Genomic DNA, 19,835 nt, shown 5'->3' on the forward strand with positions numbered 1-19,835 from the left:
AGCTCAGCCGAGTGCGCGCGCCGCGGGCGCCGGTGCCGGAAGGAGCGGCGGGGGCGGAGCGGGCGCAGCCGCGGGTGAGTGTCGGTGAGTGCCGGGTCTGTGTGTCTGTCTGTCGGTGTGTCCGTGCCTGCCCGTGCCGTGTCGGTGTGTGTCAGTGTGTGTCAGTGTCGGCGCTGGTCCGATCCCAGGGCGCCTCCAGCTCGGCGGTGGGTGAGCGCGGGGCGGACGGGCCGGGGAGCGGGGGCTGGGCGAGCCCCGCGGGGCTCCGGGCCGTGCCCGTGTCCTGCCGGCAGCGGCCTCGGGCCGGGGCTGGGCGGGGGTCCCTGGGAGCCCCGGGGGCCGCGGCCTGCGCGGCGTGCGGGGCTGGGGGCGGGCAGTCCCCCCTTCCCTTCCCTCCCCTCCCGCTCTCCCTCTCCTCTCCCGGGCTGTGGGGCCCGGTCCGTGGCCTGTGCCGGTGCCCGCAGGGCCCCTCGGGGGCTCTGCGCTGTGACAGCGTGTGTTCAGTGACCCCATGACCTCGGGTTCCCCGCAGCCGCCCTGGGCAGCCCGTGCCACGTTGTGCCGACCCGGCAGCGCTTGTTTGAGGTGATGTCGTTTCTCCAGGAGTTGTTACCTACAAGAATTTTTTCCTAAGCGTGGGTGCAGCAGCCCCGCGGTGAGATGTGCTCTGACAGCTGGGCTTTGTGAGCCGGGGCTGGCCGAGCCTCTGGCCTTAGGAACTCCTCTGTGTGTTGTGGTGCTGTCTGGAAGATGAGTTGCTTTCAAAAAAACTGATCAAAACACCCAAAGAAAGTCCATGCCATTACCTTGCTTTCCATCTCTGTCCCTTTCTTCAACTCTTAAAATAGAACATCCAGGTGCAGTTTTGTATTGTAGAATGAACTGTGCTGTGGAAGGCACAGGTTTGTTCACTGAGTTTCTTAGGGATTTTGAGTTTTGTTGCCTGTGGTGACGTTTTGTGGTGTTACAGCGATCACGTGTGAAATTGTGACTTTTCAGTGATCGTATTTAGATCCTACTAAAACTAAAAATACACCCTTGGCAGTAGACTTGGCTGTTGCTTGCAGGTTGTGTTTTTGGACTGAACTGTGGCTGAGGTGCAGGTTAGGTTCAGTCAGGCTGGGCAGAGGTTTGTTCCCTGGTTCTTGCTGACAGTCCCCACGCAGGCGCAGCTCAGTGTGTTCCCAGCTCCTGCAAGAGCTGTTCAGCTTGGGTGTCACTGGTTTCTGTTACCTAATTACCCCATAAAGGGATTTAAAACTGTCTTTAAAAGCCCGATATCCTCTCTTACCTAAACTTGCCCAGGCTTCGGAATTAAGCGCTGTCCTGAGGTTTGGAAGGGAAATGAGGAATTTTTAGCTAGAAAAATGCAAGTTGAGAGTAGGAGAAAAGAATTCCTAGTTTCCAGGATATAAAAGAAGTGTGAGTTTGCTTGCTAGTCCGGCAGCATTCCCTTCAGGAGGCTGGCTCAGGGTGTTATCACAGCCACTGTGTGGGAATTCCTCATTCCCCACAGTCAGAAGTGGTCTCCAGTAGGTGAACCCCTGTCCTTGGACTATGGAGTGGTGGACAGGGCTCCACAGGAGTTACTGGGTGATACTTTGCTGATGAAATAATGTTCAACAGGGTTGTTGGGGGCATTTTTCGGTGGCAGCCATCTGTTGTTGATGCTATAAGGTTAACTTTGGTGTCTTTGTGGAGGAGGCACAGTGATGTCTGTAAAAGTAGTTGATATCAAAAGACTTACTTGGTCCAGCACAGTTTTTAATTCAAAGCTTCTGTCTGCTTGCAGCAGACTATTTTCAAGTGAACCCTTGAAATAGCCTTAAAATAGTATCTTTGTCTTCACGTGGGTCATGAACAGTGATTGCTGGAGTCGTCCTCGTTCTGCTTTTATGGTGTTTTTAACATGAGCCTGAGAGTTTGAGTCCATTTGGCACAGCTCTGACTAGGACCTGGTAGCAGCTCTGAATCCCAGTGCAGAGCCACTTTGTGGAGCTTTGATTTGACACAGCTGTGAATTATGTAGTTACTTTTCCTGTGTGATAAGAGTAGATTTAATATCTCTATTCAAATATTGCCTGTGTGCCTTTACAATTAGCGGCCCATTTTTTCCCCATTTGGAAAGTGTTTTCCTTTAACTGCTGCCAGCTGATACGGAGGCTGTTCTGGGAGGATTTGGGTAGCTCTGTTTCTAGCACCACTTTTCTGGTGCTGATGGAAATTGAGCCCACATTTGTGCCACTTCAGCTGTGTTTGTGGAGTAATCCCGTTCTCACGTTAATCATTTAAATCTCATCCCTGAAAGTTTTTTCTGTAATGCACAAAGATTCTTTTGGTTGGTGTTGTTTGTAAACAGAAGTTTAATAGATGGAGAAGGTTAACGCAGCTGAACACTGTGAAGTTATTCTCACCTCAGAAACCTGAGCACTTCTCTTCCATCAGGCTGTTTGCCCTGATTTGCAGGTTATTTGAGTCGATGGTTTCCCTAAGCCCCACAGAGGCTTTTCTCCATTGGTATTTTGCTCAAGCAATAAATAAATCTGCTGACGTGTGTGTTCTGCCATGTTTGCTTATTCTTGACCTTTGCTTTTTAGCCAGGCAAGGGACAGTTTCAGTCATGACGTTGTGTAACTGGGTGTTTACGCATTGACAAGCGCGTTTGATTTGTATCCTTAAAATCTGTGCCTGTTGCAGCTGATGAGCTGTTCAGAGCAATGTAGACGTGGGTAAAGGTTTCAGGGTTAGTGGTGGCGAAACCAAAGCACCTGGTGCTTCGTCATCTGAACAGATTTTGTTCCAGTGCAAGGAAATGTCATTTAAATATTCTCTCCTCCTCTTTCCACGTTATCTTTGTGTGATGTACTTGTTGTTGCACAGCAGAGAAACTCTTGGTTGTCACAAGTGTGATTGCCGTGGCAGGTGCCTGGATTTTGGTCTGGTTCAGACCCGTGTTTTGACTCCTGTGTGCTGTGCTCCAGGCTCAGAGCTGCCCTGAAGTCATCTTGGGATGCCCCCAAGGCACCCCTGCAGCTTCCAAAGGAGTGTGGCAGGAGCCTGGAGCAGCTGTGCTCAACAGTGCAGTCCAGTTTCTGCAGGGCACCCAGACTCCAGTGTCCACAGGGGTCATGCATTCCAGCAGGAATTAGCTGCCTAAATGCTTCTAAGGATGTTGCCCTTTAGTCTTTCAGAAGGTTTTCACACTAGGTACTAGTTCACCATGTCAAACTGGTGCTTTCAGTGTGATTTAGAGCACAAGTCTGATGAGGAGCAGCTGAGGGGGCTCAGCCTGGAGAAAAGGGGGCTCAAGGGGGACCTTCTCGCTCTCTACAACTCCCTGACAGGAGGGGGGAGCCGAGTGGGGTTGGGCTCTGCCCGCAGGTAACAAGGAACAGGATGAGAGGAAACAGCCTCAAGTTGTGCCAGGGAAGGTTCAGATTAGATACCAGGAAAATTTTCTTTGTTTAAAGGATGATCAGGCACTGGCACGGGCTGCCCAGGGCAGTGGTGGAGTTGCCATCCCTGGAAGTGCTCAAAAGGTTTGTGGATGTGGCCCCTGGAGGCATGGTTTAAGTGTTGAACACGATGGTAGTGGGCTGAGGGTTGGACCCCATGATCTTAGAGGTTTCTTCAACCTTAATGACTGTCTGATTATCCTCACTTCAGATCATGAGGAAATTTGGATGAAAGCTAGGAAATTAATTGTTCGTGGCTACACAGTGAACCCAGTGATGGTTCTCAGCTCAGCCTTCTGTTCTTGAATCTAAGCTGAAGGAACTCAGTGTGAAACATGGTGTTCTGATGGGTTTTTTTAAACCTAAGTTCTGCATGTAAAGTTTAAATTGTGGCAGCCTGTGCAGGACAGTAGAGGAGGTCACCGCCTTTGAATGGCAATTCCAGAGCTTTGTGCTGGGTAGTTGTTTCCCATAACAAGCCAAACAGACACGTTCTGTGTGGACAACAGGGATTTATTTGGCATCAAACTTCTCTAGATTCAAATCCACAAAACTTCTTCACCTCTTATTGCCTCTGCTTTGAACTGCAGCAGCTCCCAGGGGTGGCTGGAGCACTGACCCTGCACTGATATCCCTCCAGTGCCCTCTCCAAAGTGCTGCTTTTTCCCAGTTGAAAACTTTATGTGAAGATCCTGTTTGAAATCTTCAATGGATCATCACACATCTCCTCCAAATCATACTGAGGATAAAGTTATTTTTACTTCTTGCAAAGATTTCAGTCCACATAGTGTTTCCCCGAGGGAGGAGAAAGTCTTTGATGTTGAATCACAAGGTCTGGATTCTGTTTTCTATTTCTACACTAATTTTTAATGTGTTATGGGGTCACTTAATTGGTCCATGATACAGTTTACCAAAACTAAATTGGCTTTTATTTTTAACCCAGGACTTTGGATTACTTTTGTTACCCATAAATATTTTACAATGCTTAATGTGCTGTTCTGACAGATCTTAAATGCATTATATTTTCTGTTTATTTCAGGCTGTAAGATTCAGATATGTTCCTATTTGATTGGATTTACAGTGGTTTCAGTAGCGTATTACAGTTTTTAGGTAAGTCTTTATTGTTTGGGACTTTTCCTTTCTGCCATTCTTGTATAAAATGTCTGTTCACCTCTGTTATCTTCAAACAAGGCCGTTGGTTAAATAATAATATTTGGTTTGGTGTATGTTCAGTAACACTCAAACAAAAGTTTCACTTATCAATAATGAGCATTTCCAGAGTGTGCTCTCCACTCAGTCTTACATTAAGCCTTAACTTCTTGAAAGAAATTACGTTTTCTTTCACTATCATATTATGTTGGACTTTTCTAATCATAGTACATTTAAACTGGTGTCGTTTAGTTGGCTTTTGTGAACTTTTTCCTGATTTTTCTCTGCTGTAAAGAACTGAACTCCGTTAGTTATTTTAGTTCAGTTCTTTACAGCAGAGAAAAATGCTCACACAGGGTGAGTTTCTCCTGTGATGTAAGTAAATATATGAAAATGTTTGTCACTACTTCTTTCTCTGGAAACATTAATCCTTTAAATGAGGATATTACTTCAGAATCCAAATAGGAGGGACTATCTACAAAAATTGGTGCCAGCTATTGAAGCCCTTTCTCATGTTCAGCAGTGTGTTGTTCTGTGACTGGTGTCACAGAAATCACCATGAAACATCACTGACATCTGCTCAAGAGCCTCAGAAAATTATTCCCTGGCCAAAAGAGTCTGCAATCCAGATCAGTCCAAGGTGAAATGTTAGCCTGTGCTTAACAGGGAGGGGAAAAACCCCACAACCAGGAGGAGAATGAGTGTTAGGACACTAAAAAAGGAACAGAAGTTGCAGATCTCATAGGTAAAAGGCCCAATTTCCAAGTTCAAAGGATTTTATTGAAGTGGTCAAAAAGCATTTGAGGCTAAGGAATCATGGCAGGCTGTGCCACCTGCCTTTTATCAGTTGAAAGTTTAAAGTTTTTCGCTGAATGTTGGACCCTTGGCCTGCTGTCGAAATGCCAGCCAGTGAAATTTTAACTAAGTTGACTAATCTTTCTTATCTCCTCTTCCTTAGCTGTGCAGTGATTGCTGCACACTGCCCTGCTCTTCCATTCCTGGGCAAGGAAAGGCTGATTCTGGTGTAAGATACAGGAGCTTGAAGCAGGAAGGAGAATTACTTCCAATATGTCCCTCTTGTTCTAAAAGACACACTTTCTCTTTTCATTCTCAGTTATGTTCACAGCTGAAGAAGGGTGATCATAACACTTGGGAAGCCCCCCACAGTTCCCTGTCCTGTCAGCAGGCTGGTGGGATCACTTTAGGAAGCACATGGTTGCACACATACTTTTGGAATGCACAAAGAATACTTTTTTATTTATATGTATATATAAAAACTCCAGTCTTGGTGTAGCCAATAGCTGAAGTATTGCTGCTTGTTAGCCTTGTGTTTCTGTGACAGACACTTGGGAGGTGTGAAATGTTTTGGAGAAAGCAGCAACATGTTACTGGGGAGCAAAGACTCCTTTATGTCCAGGCTGAGAGTGGCAAAAATGGTATTGTTTTACTGTATATTAATAGACTTCTGTTTAACTCACAGGGTGAGTTTCTCCTGTGATGTAAGTAAATATATGAAAATGTTTGTCACTTCTTCTTTCTCTGGAAACATTAATACTTTCTCCTCCTCTCTGTAGTTCAGTAGTTAAGTAGGGAAGTAAGAGTTGTTTGTATTTGAAAGAACTGTGAAGACACTCAACAGGACCTGGAGTAATAAAGATAATTGATGACATAAGATGAGGAATAGGAGAGAATATCCATTTATGCAAGTTACAAAACACATCCCTCTGGAACATGATCCCAGAGATTAGCAGAAAGGCAGAGGGAGAGGTGAGCAAACAGCAGCAGTGTAAAGGTCTGGGCAGAGGCACCTGTGCCCCTGGAATGCTGTGACATCAGCAGGGCTGGCTTAAAATCCCACCACAGAAAACACACATGAGGACAACACTTTAGATGAGGTAGTTTTTTATTTCAGTACGGAACAGAATCGACGTTTTGTTTTTAAATTTAATCTATCTTAATGTTTTACTTTGAATATCAATCAATTTGAAGCAGTGAGAACTAATTCTGGCAGAGGATGTAGTGTTGACAAGTTATTAGAGAATTGCCCTTTGATAATCTCCAACATTAAGAAAATATGGTGTTCGTGTTTTAAACGTCTTTCCACTCCTTCACAGCAACTGTTGCATTTCTGGGGTTTCAAGCAGAGGGGAGAAGAAGGGGAAAAGTCATTCTTATAAAGATGACAGTCAATGAAAATAGGATTTCTTATTCCTTTTATGAAAGCATTGTCACATGGCAGCAGATGTGTCAGAAGTGCCCTGGCAGTGCCATTTCAGGATGTAGCCCCCAGTTTCCCTGGGGGTATGGGTGGAAGTTACTTTTTGTCCCAACATTGAACAATTCATACATACACTAATTATGACTATTGACATTAAAACCAATTTCTCTGTAGTATTCTGATTGAAGCCTGAATTCTCTTTTTGCCTCAGACAAGTTTTTTGGTGTAATTGGAGGTAGCTGAACAAAGCTCTGTGCAAGTTCAGGTCCCTGCTGGTGGTGCTGGACTTGCACACCCACCTCTCACCTCCTGTGAGCAAACTGGCCTTTTGCTGGGGCAGAGTAAACCCCACTGGCAGTGTTTAGTCCTGTTCTGCAGTGCTTTTCCTGAGCTAATGTAGCTGCATTTCCAGGAGTGACACATTCACACCAATTTTGTGCCTCTCCCACTGCTGCCAAGCTGCACATGGCACCACGTGGCAAGTGGGAATGTAGTTTGTCCGAGGAGGAGAGCATGGATAAAGGGCAGTGGTGATAAAGTGACACTCTGATAAAGTGTGTGGTGGGGCTTGGCTGACCTGTATTTTGTACTGGGACTGTAACACTTTGTTCCTGGGAGCAAAATCATCTCTAGGGCTGGAAATGAACTCCCACCACCTGAACTGATTATTCACTGGGTCCTTCTTTGTTCTAGGACTGTACAAGAAATCAGGCAAACTAGTGTTTCTTGGACTGGACAATGCTGGGAAAACTACACTGCTGCACATGCTCAAAGATGACAGACTGGGGCAACACGTGCCCACGTTACACCCCAGTAAGTGAATATTGCTGGTCCCGTAGCTAAAAAGTGTGTGAAGGATTGCAGGAAAAGCAGGATTTGATTATATGTCATAAGACCAACAGTGTAATTGGGAGAAACAAAGTGATTTTGGGGATGCAATCCATAGATAGTTCAAGGAATATTAAAAAAAACATGTGTAGGATAGTTCAGTGTGTTACATTAAATTTAAGAGGCGAGTAACAAGCAGAACGATGAAGCTGAGAGTTTATTTACAGAAACTGTGGGGAAGAGGGGCCTGCAATTTTAGGGAACAGCTTCTCTGTGTAGCTGGAAAGTTAGAGTTTGTGTCTCAAAAGTTGCTGTGTAATTGTTGTCCTGGTAACCTTGCAGGAGTAAAATTTCAACACAGGTTGAAAATGTGGACTGGTGAAGTCCAGTAAGGAGGTGAGAAATTGGGAAAGGATGTGAAGAGGAGAAACCTTGAACAGTACTGGACACAAAATGCCATCTTTTTTGGCAAACCAGATGCCAGAACCAACTGTTGTTTGTGTATTATTATGTAGGGATGCATAATGTATGAATACTGTCTGCTGTTCTTAGTGTTGCAGATATTTCATTTCACACATGCTTTAATGGTTAATAACATTTTGTTGTTTCACGAACGTGTCACTGATTTTTGAGAGAATGTTTTGCTCTCATTTGCTTCTTGAAGAACAAAATACTGAAAAGAACCAAGACAAAAAGTAAAATGTATGTGCTAGAAGGTTAGACTGTTCCAATGCACTGCCCAATCTTCACAGGAACATAATTCTGTGTATTTCCAGCTTCAGAAGAGCTGACAATTGCTGGCATGACTTTCACTACCTTTGATCTGGGTGGACATGCTCAAGGTAAGAGTGTCCATTGACTCACTTAAGCTCAGTGAATTGGAGTTTGTTTCCAGTCAGAAATGCAAAGACTGACCTCCCACACTCTTCTTTGAGAGCATAAAAGACATTGGCTGTTTTTTTTGTCCGTCTCCACCACTTACCACAAATCCCAAATACAATTTGCCAAGAGCTGCAGTAGAGCAGAAACTTTTGTCTAATACTGTGAAGGGGATTATGTACTTTGAATTGCTTGTATTTACCTTTAAGCTTTATGCTTCAAGCTTACCTTTGTTGACATAATTCTTGGGGAAACAAGAAAAGTTCTGTACATCAGCATCCATGTGGGATAGAGGGGTGATAACAGTAAAGGAATGATATTTTTGCTTTGGCATTTCAAGTAAAACATGGGATTGCATTCTGAACACCGGCAACATAAGGTAAGACTTAAAAAAAAATCAAATAAAAAAATGCTACATGTTGCTCCTTAATGACCAATGTACATCACTCTGAATTTGGGGATAATTTCCTTTTATTTTTAATTCTCATTTTCCCTGTAGCTCGCAGAGTGTGGAAGAACTACCTGCCTGCAATTAATGGCGTTGTGTTCTTGGTGGACTGTGCAGATCATGAAAGGTTGCTTGAATCAAAAGAAGAACTTGATGTAAGTTCAAAGGAGCTTTTGAAAGTGTGACCTTTCACTTGTAAGAGCTCAGCTCAAATACCCAATATCCAACAGAGCCCTGCTGTCACCTCACATGAGTGGGAGCGATTTGACCTGTATTCTAAATTCATCACTCCTTCTTTCTCCTTTCCTTTGTAGTCACTAATGACAGATGAAACTATTGCTAATGTGCCTATCCTAATTCTTGGTAACAAGATTGACAGACCAGAAGCCATCAGTGAAGAAAGGCTACGAGAGACATTTGGTCTCTATGGCCAGACAACAGGAAAGGTATTGCTCCTTTTTTCTTTTTCTATTCTTTTTTTTTGGTGGGTTTTTGGTTTGGTGAGATTTTTTTATTAGAGAGTTTGTTTGCCTTATTTATGTGTTGGCTCTGGTTCCTTCTAGCTACACAAAACAAATGTTTTTTTAATTTGTAAAGTACTTAGTACATGATAACAATATATGAAATGAGTTCTGGGGCCTGTTTTTGTGTGTGTTAAATGCATCTTTACTACAGCTTTTTAGCATCATATTTAATGCTACATTTTTTCAGAGAAAAAAAGAGTTAGAATAACTTCTAATACTTCAAGTTTCTTATGCAGTATTTTTAAACTGAGTTTTCAGAGGCTATAGTTCTGGAGAGAATTATAAGAAAAAAACTGGATAAAGTCTTTCAGTAAGTGACTTTTCTCGTGTGAAGTACAGGCTCTAATAATTTTCTACTTAAAATGTTTACCTGAAGCTTGAACCTAAATTCCTCTTTGCTTATTCACCCTTAGGGGCCTCCCCTAAAGTTCAGTGCCAGGTCAGAGTTTAGGCTGAGCAGGAACAAAATCTTTACCTTCTTTTTTTTGGGATCTTACACCCCCACACAATGAGGTCTGAACACCATTGTGAAGCTCCAGTTGAGCAACAGCTTTATTGCACTCTGCTGATCTTGGCAAGCACCTTGCACTCCTGCTTTGGTCAGTCCTAAAATTAGTATAAAATACTCTTTTTATCTGGCTGGAAAACTATTGGAAACGCAGCAGGCAACTGTGACTGAAAACCAAAGCTCTAAAATTCTCTATGGACATGTTGCTGTTCCATTCTGGCTTCAGGCACTTCACCCTCTCCAGTGTGGATGAAAATATGAAAATATGCCTTCAGCACACGAAAATATGCTTTGTGTATTCCTTGTGTACGTGTTACTGAGATTAGGATGGCAGGGTTAGTTTAGAAGTTAGGAGGAAATCCCTCCCTGTGAGGGTGCTGAGGCCCTGGCACAGGTTGCCCAGAGAAGCTGTGGCTGCTCCATCCCTGGAAGTGTTCAAGGCCAGGTTGGATGGAGCTTGGAGCAACCTGGGCTAGTGGAAGGTGTCCCTGCCCATGGCAGGGGGTTGGAACAAGATGAGCTTTAAAGTCCCTTCCAACCCAACCCATTCTATGATTTTAGATGAATTTATGTTCTAAAATTCCAGTATCCAACACAAGTTAAGCACTGGCATTCCATAGAAACAGCTGTCCATGTAAAGTAGGAGTCGTTTTATAAGGAGACTGTAACTGGGAGTATTTGTGTGTCTCTGCAGGGCAACACACCACTGAAGGACCTGAATGCCAGGCCCCTGGAGGTGTTCATGTGCAGTGTGCTGAAGAGACAAGGCTATGGGGAGGGGTTCCGCTGGATGGCCCAGTACATCAACTGATGGGTGCCAAAATCCCAGCAGCACCCCCTGCCCCTGGCTGAACATCCTCTGCTCCTCCTTTGATCACTCAGTGTACGTAACTTGAATCCATTTGACTGCTCAAGTCAGAAAAAATACACCTTTTTAGCTAATTATATCATTGATGCTAAATTATAAGTGTCGAGGATTGAGAAATTATTTCACGTTTGTAAGTGGAGATACCACAACCTGTGAGCTTTGTAATCCCCTGCAACTTCCTTTTGCAGCTTTTAATTTAATGAGTCTCCAGCACCATTTTTGGTCAGAGCAACTTTCCAGTACAGTATGTTTGAATGCACTTTTTAACAGCTGAAAAACGATGAACATGTGAAAAAAAAAATATTTAATGCTTATGTTAAATTTTTTTATGTACTTTTTTGAAACTGGTTTTATAACTTTAGAGTATATAACCATCTTTCAAGGAATAATAAATAATTAGCTGATGGATAATTGCATGATGCCTTACAGTTTTCAATAATACACTTTCTTATGCAACGTCATGCAATAAATTGAAATCCAGTTTTTGGCAACTTTAATGGGAAATGTTTCATTTTAATGTGTCTTAACTAGTAAGGCTGCCTGGTGATCTGAATATGTGGGATATTTTCCTGAAACACAGCAGGCCACAAAGTAGTTTCATTGTAGGTTAGAGTAAGGTGGGGTTTTTTTCAGACTCCCAAATTGCATTTGTTTTAAGGATTTTGCATAGTAAAGGAAAAATCTAAGGTGATGCCCTTCAAGTACAAATAATGTAAATTAGCTCTGCCAAAGTAAATCTTAAACTAATATCAAAAGTGATCTTAATCTACTGGTCTCTGGAATCAAACCCCTGATGTGGCACAAGAAATACAGTTTCTTTCTGAAGAAAAAATTAAGAATATCACTGCACTAAATATCTTGTTTCCAATTTCATTAGTTTTTGGGTCTACCAGCAGATTTGCCTGTGAAATTGCCAGGAAAAAAAAAAGTGTTGCCATTGCTGCTTGTGAAAATTTATCAGCTCATGCCCAATTGGCCAGTTTTAGTTTTGGTGTTTTAGACTGGGACAAGAGGGATTCTTTTGTGTGGTTTTTGCCCTGACACCTGGCCAGTGGGGCAGCTGCTGGCTGCCCAGGGGACTTATTTCTGGGGTAAAATTCAGTTATCTGCAGTCCCTGTTTCCAGTCTTCTGGTTTTCCCTGTCTTTGAGCGTGTTGGCTCCCCAAGGGAAAAGCAGGTTATCTTTGAAGAAAGGATGTTGTCTGTCAGCATTTGGTTGGTGCTGCTTGAGAGCTGTGGTTGGTGCTTCCATGTGCTGGGGATGTTTTATTTTACTTTGAAATGAAGGTGGGGTTTCATCCCTGAAGTCACCATTTCACCTGGATGGGTTTGAGTTTCACTGTGTAGTTTGTTTTCCCCTTGTACAAATACAAACTGCTGCAAGTTTTACTGAATCCCTTTTACCTCCTGCTGTAGTTCTCCTCCAAAATACTTTAGGCCTTATGTTTCTAATATCCATGGCAGCAAATGTATTTCTGACTGGTTTGATTTCATAAATAACTTTCTCTGGGATGGAATCTCAGATTTAAAGCCTGTAGGCTCACAGCAAATAAATGAGACTTATTCCTTGCCCAAATCTGAACTGGTATGATTGAATATTGATGATCAGTTCCCCACAGTCCTAGACTGTGCATCTGAATAAGATGAATAATTCAGAACGTAGCTAATATAAATTGTAAATGAAGTTTATTGCTGCAGAATCGTGTGCAGAGCATTAAGCCCAGTTTGTGCACAGTGAAGTTCAGTGTGATGGTATCAGATGGCTTTTCCAAATGACCAGCACAAGAGAATTCTGCGTTTAAACCAGTGCTCAGCTGTAGAGTAGTGTCTCTGCTGCAGAAATCCAAACTGGAGGTAAGAAGTGGCCTCTCACCAGCGTGTGGACAGTGTGTGAGTCTTTCCTCCCTACAGCCATTGTGTAGGGGATGTGCCTCTTGGGGTTTTTTTCTCTAGCTTTTTCTGATGGTGGCTGTAATGCAGAGAACAGCTAAATCACTAGATGGTGTAAATATTAAAGGTACTACTTGCAGAGTCACATTGTGGTGTTGCTGTGAGAGACTCGGGACTGTGTTGCCTGTGCTGGTGGAAATGAAGCTGGAGGTGGAGATGTTCTGCTGCACTTCCACAGGCTGAGCCACTGCATGGGCACAGAGGGTCCTCTTCACCTGCTCTTCCAACCAACCATGAACAGCAGCAGCAAAGAAAGGGATAATCCCATCAAAAATTGAAAAAGGAGGGAGGTGATAAGTGCTTGAAAAGTGTGTGTTAAGAACAGTTCTCACTGTTGTGGAAACACTCAGATTTCCTGGTTCCTGCTGTGGGATGCTGCCTGAAATGTGGTTGCTGTAAGGGCATGAAGAAATCTGGACCTTGTGTTTATCCACCTGGGTGCTGGAATGGTTCCTGCTGTGGGAACAGCTGATCAACACTCAGTGAAGTACACAAACAATCCTGCTCTGTTCATTCAGCAGAGGAAGGATCTTCCTTCTGTGGTTTACCTTCTGTTGTGCACTTGAATGTGAATGAGTGTTGTGTGTCTTTGTGTGAAGACTTCATTAATAGACAAATAACTTGATGAGAGTTTTCCTGGTGGTTCTCATCCCTACTCCCCCCCCACATCTCCCTGGGTATTTATTTCTATCTTACTCCTAAGACTGTGACCAGTCTTGCTTAAACAAAAGCAACATTCATGTCTGGGTCTGACTTCTATGAATTTATTTTTTTTTTTGCACTCTTGACTATGCAGATTTCAATTAAACATCACTTTAAAGAATGTGAAAAAGAAAACTCGTTAATAAAGATGTTATTTATGAAGTGTCTCATTTTGTTTTTACAACAGTTCCTTAAGAGAAATGAATGCAGATTTCTAAGATCCTCATAACTACTTGTGACAGTGGCCTGTATTTCACTGCAGTGACCCCAGTTGCTGGCATCTCTGGGTTGAGTAAGATTTATTTTGCTTGGATTTAGTTAAAATTGGGGTTTAGTATGTATTGTATAACTGAGAGGTGATTGTTGTATTTCAGTCTTGGTTTAATAAATTTTTCAGCAATTATTGGCATTGGAGAGGGGAAGGATCTCCAAGTTTTCTCGTTTATCCTCTTGCCAGATCAAGATAATTTCATTATTATTTCTGTGTTCGGGTCTTGTCTTTGTTGTGCCAAAGGTGACCTGTGGCATTCCCTGGAGCACAATACCAGAATGCATGGGAGCTTTATTGGATTTTGATTATTGCAACTGAACACTAATAGAACATTTGACACCTATTTATTTCTGATAATGTCAGCTCAGAAAAATGATGGAGGTGGTCTCCAACCCCAGTGAATTCACAGGTCTGCTTGAGGTCGAATTGTTCTTCTCTTGTTTGTACTGTCCAAATATTTGGTTGTTACCAGTCAAAGTCCAGTATTTCTATTGACTGCACCATGCTCAGATTTAGGTCACATAAATGTTAGTTTTGGGCTGAGGAGTTGCATTTAAACAGCCTCATCCACTGGCTGTCACCGGGGTCGTGTAACTTCCTCGCACTGAGATAAAACCACTCTTTGCACCAGTATCTGTGTGGAACTGGTTTCTGTTTGGAAATGTGAGTGCTCTAAATGTTTAAAAGCGTAATTTATATAATAAACTGCAGAAGAGAAGCTTAAGATCAGTGTCGGTTTACATGTTCTCAGTGTGTTTGTTGTTGTGTTATCCCATCCCATTTGGGTCCAAATGCCTGGATTTGGCACAGGCAAATAAGAATTTATGTTGCTTGGATAGATTTTCCCCCAGAAGGGTGGTACTTCACTGTCAGGGTGGTTTGATTAACTCCCAGGAGCAGCACTAGCTGGAGCAAACCCTTGGCAGTAGCTGGGGGCAGGGATGAGCTGTTGGAGACCTGATCTTGGCCACTTGGTGATATTTGAGTGCCCGACCCAGGGGTGGGAACAGCAGCTTTGTTGACAGGGGGTGTAGTGTGACAGGCTGCTGCTCTGGGCAGGGGTGGCACCAGCCCTGGCAGCAGCTGAGGGGGGAGCTGAGCTGAGGAGAACCTGAGCTGACCCTGGCAAGAGGCTCTGGGGCAGTTCAGGTTTTGTAGCACATGGGGGTTCTGAGAAAAGGGATTTGCGTTTCTGTCAGAATGTGGCTCTCGAGAGGAAGGGCAGAATTTAAGTTCGAGTTTGTTCAAATCTTTGTTGAAGGGCAGCCCCAGGTCCTATGAGTGTCTCTAGGAAATACTTGACCAAGTTCCCACTGTGCAACGGAGGAAGGGAAAAATCAGTTGGGTTGACAAATGTCCCCTTGCCAGCGAGGTAAAGAGGGAAAGCAACTCAGCACAGGGCTCCTGATGCTGCTGTGCCCCAGCTCGGGTGTGGGCTGACCCCAGGGTTTGGAAACGCTGGTGCTTGTGAGAGCAAAGGGGAGAGAGCACCCAGGTGGTGAGAGGAGCTGTGTTTCTGTCAGCCTGTGCACACTGTGGTGGTGCCAGCGTTCATCAGGATATTTTGAAATCTATCCAGTGTCCTACAACTAAGCTGGGCTTTGCTAAGCCACTGAAAACTGCTGGTTCTTGGTGGACTGTTCCCCAAGGACAAAGCTGAGCTCTCTGGTTTAACACACTTGACTTCTGACCAGATTATAAGCACAAGCTGCAGAACTTAAACCAGACTTTAAGCTCTCTCATGCCCGTTGGCACTCAGAGATGGATTTTGAGTTCAGCCCAAGCTCTTGGTCCCAGCCCCAGTGCCCAAATGTTGTTTCCTCTCTGCATTCTTAGAGCAGATTTTGGTTTAGGTTCAAATAAATTGAAACTGTAAAAGGAAGATTCCTTTATGTGCCACTTAACTCTTCTATTCCTTGCTCTGTGTGTTTGTAATATAGCTACAGGATGTAAATATATATGTATATATATATTTACACGCACAAGAGGTTTAATGTGCAAAATATTGTTACTGAGATGCATTAGCATGAAGTTGCAGAGGGCATTTAGTGAAATTCTCTGCTCGTAGTAGGTTTTAAAGGGTAAAAAAATCAGGAGTTTGCAGTACAGAAAATTAAAAGCTTTTGCTTTACTGGGAAATAATTAATTACAGGAGATAGTGTGAGAGAAATTCAGATGTGCAGCTACAGGAGAGCAGCTGGAGCTCGGTGCTGCCTGGGCAAACAGCAGTTAAGCAGAACAGGAGGCAGAGCTGGGAATGTAGTTTTCCCTTTTTTAGAGCTTCTGTTTTGTTTCTGGCGTCAGAGGCACTTCTAGCATTGGTGTAAAGAAGTCTGGATGTTCCTACAAAATGAGAGGTTTACTTGAGCATGTTTTTAGGGAGTGTGTCCCATGCACTTGCTCTGACTCACTGCTCTGTGACAGCTGGCTCTGAGGAGCTCCAGTGAACATCCCCAAAAGAAAGTGATGATGATTTGACATTTGTACCTGAAAATTAGTCTGTAAAGAGAACTTCTTTTTGATTTATAGTATTTTTTTTATTTTTTCACACTCCCCCTCTAGCCCTCCTATGTGCTATTACCACTTCTGTAATAGCCTTTTGTTTCCTAATCTGTATTTTGAATTGCCTCCCAAGTTTAAAAAACAATATGGTTCTGTTTCTCCTGGACTGGTTTGGAGGGAGCTTTTTTCCAGCACTCTGATGCTTAAAATTCTGGGGAAGAAATTTTTAAAGAGGCCTCTGTCAAAGAAGAAATTCTGCTGGTGTTTTCAGAGCTGTTGTCAGGCAGAATGCAAGAGAGAATTAGTACAAGGTTTACATGTGTTGTTTGCCATTATTATTTTGGGAGAAACGAGGAAAGCCCAAAAAGTTAGTCTCTGTGGTTAGTTGAAGTTAACAGAGCTGCTGCAAGTCTGAATGCAGAGAAGAATGTGTAACAGATCCTCACTCATGTGACTGTGGATGAGTCTATTTCTGTCTCAGTAAACATGAAATTATGAAATCCATGCCATGGAGATGGGGCTGGTGAAGTCCTTGGCTGACCTGGTCAACTGTCATTGGACTTGCACCTCTCTGGGAGTACAAAGTGAATTTGAAATTACTGCAGAACACTGTGCTGCTGGAAGATGTGTAGTGAAAGGAAAGCAGGTTCAAGCAATATTGCAAAGAAACCACCCAGTGTGTTACCAGGTAAGAGGGAAAGTGTTGAGAGTTTCTGTGATAATGTCTTACACACCTTGTGGGCATAAGAGCACTTCACAAAGACAACATCTGGGGGAAAAAAATCACCAAGAAACAAGTTTTCTTTTGTACATTCTAGATTTGAAATAAATTCTTCGTAAAACTGGTGTGTGGCTGAGACTTGGATCCTTTCTGCAAAATCTAAAAAAGTGTGTGTCTCAAGGCTGCAAAACAAGGAAAAAAAGGTGTGAGGGAAACGGGTCCTACTTTGCCTTTGCACTCCTCAGATGGTTCCAGTGATCCCCTGCACAGTGCAAGGCTGTGGGGGGGAAGGAGCTGGTCCTACCCCGAGCCCTTTGCTGGATCCTACCTCATCCATGCCCTTCCCTGCTGCTCCTCCAGGAGATGTGTCCCACCTGCACTGGGACCATCCCTGGCACCTCTGCTCTGCACCAGCTCCAGCTCTGAGCATCCCAGGTGCAAAGGTGGGTGATATTGCCCACCCCAAATGCTTCATTCCTCCCCCAGTGTTCAGTTCTGCCCTGCCATGGCAGATCCTCTCCAGCATCCCCGTGCAGGAGGGAGGCTCAGGCAGCTCTTGGGATCCAGCCCGTTGCCAGAGGGGGAGGAGTGGGCAGGTTGCACTGGGCAGGAGCTTGCTGGGACAAGCACAGCCTGCCTGTGCAGGCAGGTGAGTCCTGGCAGGTGGGAGGAAAACCAGAGCCTGTCCTGGGAACTGGGTGAAAAAGTCATGCAAGGAGGGAGGGCAAAACCGGGGAGGGAAAAAGACCAGTGGGATCCCGGATTTCATAGAATCCCAGAGTGGTTTGGGTTGGAAGGGAACTTAAAACTCATCTAATTCCAACCTACCTGAAAGGGGCAGATACACCTCCACTATCCCAGGTTGCTCCAAGCCCTGTCCAACCTGACCTGGAACACTTCCAGGGATGGGGCAGCCACAGCTTCTCTGGGCAACCTGTGCCAGGGCCCCACCACCCTCAGGGAAGAATTTATCCCTAATATCCAATATATCCCTGCCCTCTGGCACTGGGAAGCCATTCCCCCTTGTCCTGTCCCTCCATCCCTTGTCCCAAGTCCCTCTCCAGCTCTCCTGGAGCCCCTTTAGGCACTGAAAGGAGCTCTAGGGTCTGCTGTATCCTTTTCTTCTCCAGATGAACACCCCCAGCTCTCCCAGCCTGGCTCCAGAGCAGAGGGGCTCCAGCCTTCAGAGCATCTTTGTGGCCTCCTCTGGACTTGCTCCAACAGATCCGTGTCCTTTTTATTTACTTAATTCCTGATTTTCTCATTTTGCAGAGGAGGCAATCGAACTCCCACCTCATTTGCAGCAAGTGCCTGAGCACAGTCCTTTCAGAAGCAGATGGTGACCTTCCATTCACACACAACATCCCTCAAACTCCTGGAGCAGCACGTGCCTTCACCTCCCTGCTGTGTAATGCAGCCTATGGGGCACGTGTTGCAACCCTGCACCTGATCCCTTTAGCCTGTATTTCTGTATCTCCCTAGGGAATAATCTGTTCCCTGTCCTGACCTTCTAGAAAGTTTATGGGGTTTTTATGCTAAGAGTAAAAAATTAGGTGAAGTGAAAAGAGCAGCTTTCCCCCCCAAGCCTTCCACAGCCCTGGGAAGGTCCTCAGTAGAAATCTGTGCCTGATGGGCAGGATGAGGAGCCCAGGCTGGCAGGTTACTGCTGCACAAGAGCCAGAGAAAGCCCTCAAGCCCCGAATCCAGCTCATTCCCCCAGGTCCTGGTGCGTAAGAAAAGCAGGATCAAGCCTTTCATTTCGCACCTTTAAACTCTCAAGGGCCAGTTTTCCTCATGCAAAATTTGTCCATCCCTCACGCGCTGCTGGCACTGCATTCCCTGGGCAGGGATGATGTACCTCTGAGTGACAGAGGGGATTCCAGCTCCAAAAGAGCTCCTTTGACTCAGATTTCAAACAGATGTAGTTAGGATCTGTGTGAGAGCCTCAGTAAAGTGGATAATTTGGATGGTGGCCTCCTTTCCCCTGTGAATCCTAATAAATGAGAGGTGTCTCAGGAACCAACAGTTGTTTTTTCTGCCTCGTGGCAGTTTCTGGAAACTTGATATTTCCAGGTATTTGAGTTCTGTCATTTGGATACTTGTCTCTCCTTCCAAGTGTTTGTGTTTAAACAGCAGACAGACTGTCAGTAAGACAGGGGTCATGTGAGTGCTCTTCATGAAAGATGATTAAAAAAGCAAATGGAATGATCACTGCAGGTTCACCGTTGGAAGCAGGAACAAACCCAGGCTTAACCAGTGATGAGTCAATGCAGAAATGAAGTGCCTGTTTATTGGTAAATGAAGGTTGGCTGCCATTCCCTGCTTCGAAGCCCATGTGCCCCCTGGGGTTTGGAAAGTGGTGATGCAAACTGATGAGTCACAGTTTAGAACAATAGTTTCTTCATGCGAAATGACTCAGGATAAAAGAAAAACAGGTTTTTCAAGAAGCTGATGAAATTACAAAAAAAAAAAAAAAGAATAAAACAATAGGACATCTTTAACCCCGTGTTGAAAGTGTTATATCTTTTTCTGAAGAGTAAGGTGGTGGATGCCTGAGATCAGGGGATTAAGCTGTACCTGTTTTCAGCTCACTTTCCACTTCCAGAGAGTGCAGGTGGATAACTAGAGCAAAAAACAATAACAGCATTTCATATAACGCTGAATTGTGGTAATTTGTTGGCATTGTGCTCCCTGCCCTCTCCTCTTTGCCCAGTTTAAGGTAAAGGTTGGTGCTGTTGGGCAGAGGGCAGCCTGGCCCCTGTGAGGTCTGGCAGGATGCTCTGGGAATGGGAGGTGTCCCCTGCCACGGACC

General features: G+C 44.4%; 1 protein-coding gene across 4 annotated transcripts; it reads left to right on the plus strand.

The window, feature by feature from the left end:
- The first annotated feature begins 30 nt into the window (after positions 1-30).
- SAR1B (secretion associated Ras related GTPase 1B) lies at positions 31-14,524 on the plus strand. Of its 4 annotated transcripts, none has more exons than XM_027682342.1 (7): positions 31-84; positions 4,495-4,565; positions 7,516-7,635; positions 8,427-8,492; positions 9,029-9,132; positions 9,292-9,423; positions 10,704-14,524. In XM_027682342.1, the coding sequence occupies exons 2-7, from the start codon at positions 4,511-4,513 to the stop codon at positions 10,818-10,820; spliced, it is 594 nt and encodes a 197-aa protein (XP_027538143.1). In that variant the 5' UTR covers positions 31-84; positions 4,495-4,510; the 3' UTR covers positions 10,821-14,524. The 4 variants fall into 4 exon arrangements, with proteins under 4 accessions (XP_027538143.1, XP_027538145.1, XP_027538146.1 ...); XM_027682344.1 differs by having other exon boundaries at positions 35-74; XM_027682345.1 differs by lacking the exon at positions 31-84 and adding an exon at positions 107-206.
- The last annotated feature ends 5,311 nt before the right edge of the window (positions 14,525-19,835 follow it).

Source organism: Neopelma chrysocephalum, unplaced genomic scaffold, assembly GCF_003984885.1.
Source record: "Neopelma chrysocephalum unplaced genomic scaffold, ASM398488v2 Primary Assembly neopelma1_63, whole genome shotgun sequence".
NCBI lineage: Eukaryota > Metazoa > Chordata > Aves > Passeriformes > Pipridae > Neopelma > Neopelma chrysocephalum.

What these genes read in the sequence shown, in the direction of transcription:
- SAR1B (XM_027682342.1), top strand. Translation starts at nt 4,511, where the DNA reads ATGTTCCTATTTGATTGGATTTACAGTGGTTTCAGTAGCGTATTACAG. An exon ending in CGTGCCCACGTTACACCCCA is followed by an intron (nt 7,636 to 8,426) that starts GTAAGTGAATAT and finishes GTGTATTTCCAG; the next exon opens with CTTCAGAAGAGCTGACAATT. An exon ending in TCTGGGTGGACATGCTCAAG is followed by an intron (nt 8,493 to 9,028) that starts GTAAGAGTGTCC and finishes TTTTCCCTGTAG; the next exon opens with CTCGCAGAGTGTGGAAGAAC.